At 33.2% G+C, this 6,239-nt stretch overlaps 1 protein-coding gene across 1 annotated transcript; it reads left to right on the plus strand.

Moving 5' to 3' along the window:
* Positions 1–2,314: 2,314 nt before the first annotated feature.
* LOC149222232 (antimicrobial ginkbilobin-2-like protein) lies at positions 2,315–3,139 on the plus strand. The gene has a single exon (XM_089387544.1). It carries the CDS (start codon positions 2,315–2,317, stop codon positions 3,137–3,139), a length of 825 nt encoding a protein of 274 aa, XP_089243670.1.
* The last annotated feature ends 3,100 nt before the right edge of the window (positions 3,140–6,239 follow it).

Here is a 6,239-nt window from a genome sequence, read left to right on the forward strand (position 1 = left end):
GACAATGAAGACAGTGAAATTTATGATGTCTTTTTAGTACCACTTGAGGTAGAGACTTGTTCTATCTATAGTGATTGTTTTATGAGAATCATGTATAAATCTGGGTTTGGCCCTAGGTGGCCTAATGTGATTTATGTCTCATGATATTTGCACTTTGTACCTCAACTAAAAATTTGATGAATATCAAAGAAGAATAATTCAGTTGGGTTTTCCCCCATGTGTGGTTTTCCCTAGTCTCTGACCTAAATCCTGGTGTCTCTATTGTGTATGATTTTCTTTGATATGTGATGATGAATACTCATATGAAGAAGTTGCTAACTTTGTGAGAAAGTTAAAAAGAAGACTATGTAAATTCAAGGGTAAGCTTCCAACAATGTAAAATTTGAAACGGGAACTATAAACTCAAAACAGGAACTCTCGCCAAAAAAACCCCAAAAAAACATCAAAAAAAGTGTTAAAAACTAAAAGTATGTACACTGAAACCATGATTTTTTTTAGGGTCAATTCTGAACATGTTTTAAAAATGGCAGTGAAAATGAAACCTAAACGAAAAAGTGTTGATACTAGAATGACGATTTCTTTTTTAGGGTCAATTTTCAACATTTTCAAAAAATGCTAGTAAAACCCATTTTCTATTAAAAAACAGTTGTTTATGAGGAAAAAACACACTAATGTTTTTAGTAGAATAACATTTTTATTTCCTAAGTATAAATTCAACATGTTTTCAACCATAACATACTAGGTACAAAAGAAATTGGAATTTTTTCAACCATAAAATTAAAAAACCATGGCATTATGAACAAATTACATGACTAAATGAATCAAAATGTGATTATTTGTATATTGAATGAAACATATACTATCTCTAATTTAATGTTTCATTGTAGATATTCTAAACAATAAAAATTATCATAATTAAGACATACAATCAAACAACATAAAAATAACTCATAACTTCTAATTTAACACCATATTTCCTCCCAGATTTCCAATATTTATCATAGAGAAAACATTTGTCAATATCTATTTTTTATATCAAATAAATTTAATCATTTAAAAAAAATATCAAATATGTATTTCTCTAAAACTTTTTTACAAATTTAAAAGATAGTTTTAGGATATATATAATAAAATTCTATAAAATATTGATGATAAAATATTATAATTTATTTCATGTAAATGCATAAGAACTATTATACAAATAATAATGAGATTATGTATATATATGATAATATATATATATATATATATATATATATATATATATATATAAATGATGGAAAACTCCAAAACTACTTTTGGATATTATTAATCGCATTTCAATATAACTTAAGAAAATAACTGATCTAATTCAAAAATAAAATTTAAACAAATCATAGGTAACTTATAAAATCTTATTTATGAAATAAATTTCCTCCTCAAGATACTGATTTTACTTTTTAATTTATTCATATATGTTTTCCCAGTTTTATGAAATTCTATCATATAGTGAACTAAATTAAAATACAATATCAATATACAACCATCCAAATAAAAACAAAAGTGCAAACTTTTCTTTGATTTATCCCTTAACAGGGTAGAAACAATTTTAGGAATTCTATTGTTTTTATATGATTGATAAATTTAGGAGGTTGTTCTTCCCCGTGTGGCCACAGCATTCAAGAATTTCAATCCTGAGGCGTACATTTTGCGGTTTATATAGCTGGGGCAATTCTGAGAATCGCGGGGTGGCATGTGCCCATAGCAAATGTGTCTTCTTTGTTAGATTGTTTAACAAATGATCACAGCGATAACGCAACTACATTTCATTTTTTAGTATATAAAACGCCCATGTATCAACTTTAATATCATGCATTGAACTCTACAGTCAATGTCAGTTCACCCTTATCGTTCGTTGGCCTCTAAAAGGATGAGGGGAAAATCCAAAATACATTTACTTTCAACAGACACTTGTTAAAGATAAAGAAGGAACTAGCGCAAATTCAGAATAACTTCAATTACTAATGGCCCCTCCCAGGGTCTGTAATTGGGATATCATTCTATTCACTGCGACATCCAAATTATTTGTCTCCTAGACTTGTTAGAGCGAGCTCGACTTGACTTGTCAAAGCGATAATGCAACTACATTTTTGAGGATATAAAATGAGCACGTATCAACTTTAATATCATACATTGAACTCTACCGTCAAATTCAATTCACCCTTATCTTCCTCGTTGCTCGACTAAAAAGACAAGAGCCAAATCCAAAATACACTGCTTTTAAAGCTAAAGAAGGGATTAGCGCAGATTCAGAGTGACTGACTTCAATTACAAAATGGCCCCTTCTAGCATCTGTAATTGGAATATCATACTATTCACTACAACATTCAAATTATTAACGTTAGCATTAGCCACAGACGATGAATTGAGCGTTGCAAGCAAATGCACTGTTCAAAAATTCATCAATGGTGGTGCTTGGCAAAGAAACTTGAACGTGGTCCAAAGCTCATTGGTTAAAAATGTTGGCAATATAGGCTACAATATTTCGACTTATGGAAAGAATGGAGATATGATCTACGGTCTTGCTCAGTGCAGGGGAGACCTCAATGCCTCTGCTTGTCATGCGTGTGTTGATAACGCTGTAAAAAGCCTTGCAGACTCCTGTGGCAATTATTCCTCCAAGAGTTACTATATGATGGAAGGATGCTTTTTGAGATATGAAACTTACAACTTCTATTCAAAATTATCAGCTACATCACTCGACCTTTTTAACTGCTCTTGGATTAGCACAAACAGCACAGATCCAAAGAGTTCATTTTTGTGGCCGATTGCCAATCTTTTGACGACGGCCGTGAATAATGCTGTGGCCAGTAATGTTGGATACGGTACGGAAATCGATGGTGGGAATTATAGTCTAGCTCAGTGTTGGAGAGACCTGAGTATGGATGACTGTAAAAAGTGCCTCAAAACGGCGTACAATAATTTCCAAATTTGCCTACAAGGATCTACCCAAAGAGTGGCCTTGTTTCAGAACTGCATGATCCGTTACGAGACATACAAGTTCTTTGGCGATGTTGTACTCTTATCCTCTCCCCCTGGTGGTGGAAAGGGTCCTTTTCTACCACTTTCACCCTCCAATGGAATAGATCCTTCTAATTAAGGAGGAATGGGTGGTGCAAGTTCGAAATATGCTTCATGATAACAATTACAAGGTTGTTTTTCCCCATGTGGCCACAGCACTCAAGAATGTCAATCCTGAGGCGTACATTCGGCGGTTTATATCATTGGGGCGATTCGCCCGGTGGCAGGGCCACTATCAAAATCACCCCATGTGCCCACGCCTGCATGCAATCTAGCAACTGTAGTTGCATTATAGCTTGTGATCCATCTTTTTAGCACTAGTTATTTTTTTTGTTAAAATTAATTATTTTAATTAGTTTTTTCGAGGAGAAACTACAAACGATGTAGTTAGCGATATGCAATCGGCGTACAGTTCGCGGTTTATATCACTGGGGCGATTCTGAGAATCGTGGGGTGGCAAGGCGATTCTCAGAATCGCCCCATGTGCCCACCCCTGCATGCAATCCAGCAAATGTAGTTGTGTTATCGCTTGTGATCAATCCTTTAAGAACTATTTAGTTTTTGTTAAAATTAATTATTTTTAATTAGTTTTTTAAGAGAGAAACCTACAAGCAATGTAATTAGCAATATGCAATCGAAAACCTTAGTGGATCCTCAAATCTAGATGATTCCTCCATAATAATCATCATGTATTAACACCTAGCTGTATTATTGAATTTCATTGAAATTATTGCATAAATATTTCGTTACACATGAAAGGCGAGAAACTTCAAGAAAAAATTGCTTTAAAATGGTTTCAAGTCAACATAATGTAATATTATTTGTCCCAAGGTAATGAATTGGTGATTGGAAATACTATGGCTATCTGTCAAGTGTGTAGTATCATACTATTAGCAGATTTCTAATTTACATTATATCATATTTACTTATATATCAATGAGAGCATTAGTATGTAGGCGTGGAAGAAGATAATCCATGAGCTCTCACATTCAGTGCACACATTCACAGTGAGTTCTTTACAATTCTGGTAGTTAAATGGACATGGTAGCATTCAAACCGTATAATAGCTGATATTTATGTTAGGATGTTACGATTAAACCATAATGAGAGGATGTTATGGATGGGTCAGGTTTAGATAATAATGCAGTAACAAAGAAGACACATTTGCTGGATTGCATGCAGATGAGAGGATGTTATGGATGGGTCAGGTTTAGATAATAATGCAGTAACAAAGAAGACACATTTGCTGGATTGCATGCAGGAGTGGGCACTTGGGGTGATTATGAGAATAGCCTCGCCACTCGGTGATTCTCAGAATCGCCTCAATGATATAAACCACGGAATGTATGCCTCATGATTGACATTCTTGAGAGTTGTGGCCACACGGGGAAGAGCAACCTCGTAATTGTTATCATGAAGCATCTTTCGAACTTGCACCACCCATTCCTCCTTAATCACCAGCGGTTCTTCCACATCCAACAGTGTAGTGGCAATCTTTTTAACTTGTTCAACGCACTCCTTCATACTCACTACCGCTTCCTCCTCTTCCACTTTAATTTTCTTTTCAACTTCTGCCATCTTTTCCACAATCTACTACACTGGTACTAGTCCACTCTCTTGTTTTCAGATTGTTTAGTACTCAAAGACTATATATAGCACTATGATATCATCTGGAGAGGGAACATTTGTCACTGGCATGGGCACATGGGGTGATTCTCATAATCACCCCCTCGATTCTCAAAATCGCCCCATGTGCCCACGCCAGTGACAAATGTTCCCTCTCCAGATGATATCATTGGACCGGAGCCCTATTACTTCAAATTCAACAAATTTGGGCGTTCGTGTGCCCAAATTCGACAGATTGGGCATCCGTGTGCCCAGTAGTTATAATAATCATTATGGTGTGATATTAATTTTTTTCTAAGTTGAGTTGTTAAGTGTGATTTTCTGAAAAGTATTTTTTTAAGATATAATTTGTTTAGAATCTAGTAAGATTTATTAAGATATCAAATTTTACAAGTGAATTTTTCACAATTATCTAGAATAGTAGTAAATCATATTATCAAAAACTAGTTTAAACAACCTAAATTAAAATTAAAATTTAAGTACAATAAATCAATCTTTAAAACTAATTCAATGTAAATTTATATTTATTTAATTCGATTTAGTCAAAATTTCTTCATTGCACTTACCTCCACTCGACCCGCAGATATTTATTTGGAGTAGTTAAACGATCATAAATTTATTTGGGTTTATGGTTTATAAGTTTGTAACTTCCAAGTGACAATTACATAGTACACACCGCTGGTCACTACGACAACTTGTATCCATGTTATCTCATGTGTTGTGTTAGTGTTATATGGTTTAGAGTTTTTTAAGTATATTTTGTTGGTTGAATTTATTTATAAGTTGGTAGAAATTTGTTAAAATCACGAATTTCAATTGCGAATTTTTAATTAAAAGGTTTTAAATTTTTAGTTAAAAAGTTTTAAGGATTTTTTTAAGTGTTGAATCTATATATAGTTAAAGATTATATTTTAAATAATGAAAGATCATGATTTAACCAAAAATGATTTATTTGACTACATAATAGTTAACCAAATTCCTTAATCCAACTTTTTTATTGCCGCCAATTTACTAACTTGCATGAATATCTTAATGGGAAAAAAAAAAACATGCATGAATGTTCTAGTTATGCTTGTATTCTCAAACATATTATCATAATTTGTAATCTTACAAGTGTGTTACATGTTTGTTATATTGTGATCATGAGTTATAATTGTGAGTTTCTAGATTACTATCTTTAGCTAATCAAATCCACTTTCTTAGAACATGAATAGGCCTAATGGTTAAGAGTATGTGTTTCCTCCTAAGAGGTCACAGGTTCAAAAAGCAGAAAGGGTTAGAGTAGGTATGCCTTCGTAGACATAATAATCAAATCGTTGCATGGAGGTGAATCTCTTGTTCCACAAACAAGGGGGTTTCATACACCAATTTGGTGTTTGGCTTGGTTATGACCTTAAAATTGGATAATAATAATAATTAGGATATAGATTTTTAGAAATTCATAATCTATTTGGTGTATGAAAGGGGGTTTCATACACCAAATTGGTGTATGAAACCCCCTTGTTTGTGGAACAAGAGATTCACCTCCATGCAACGATTTGATTATTATGTCT

Source organism: Pinus tabuliformis, chromosome Q (assembly GCF_031772625.1).
Source record: "Pinus tabuliformis cultivar Carrire ecotype Pingquan chromosome Q, CPIR1, whole genome shotgun sequence".
In the NCBI taxonomy this organism is placed as follows: Eukaryota; Viridiplantae; Streptophyta; class Pinopsida; order Pinales; family Pinaceae; genus Pinus; species Pinus tabuliformis.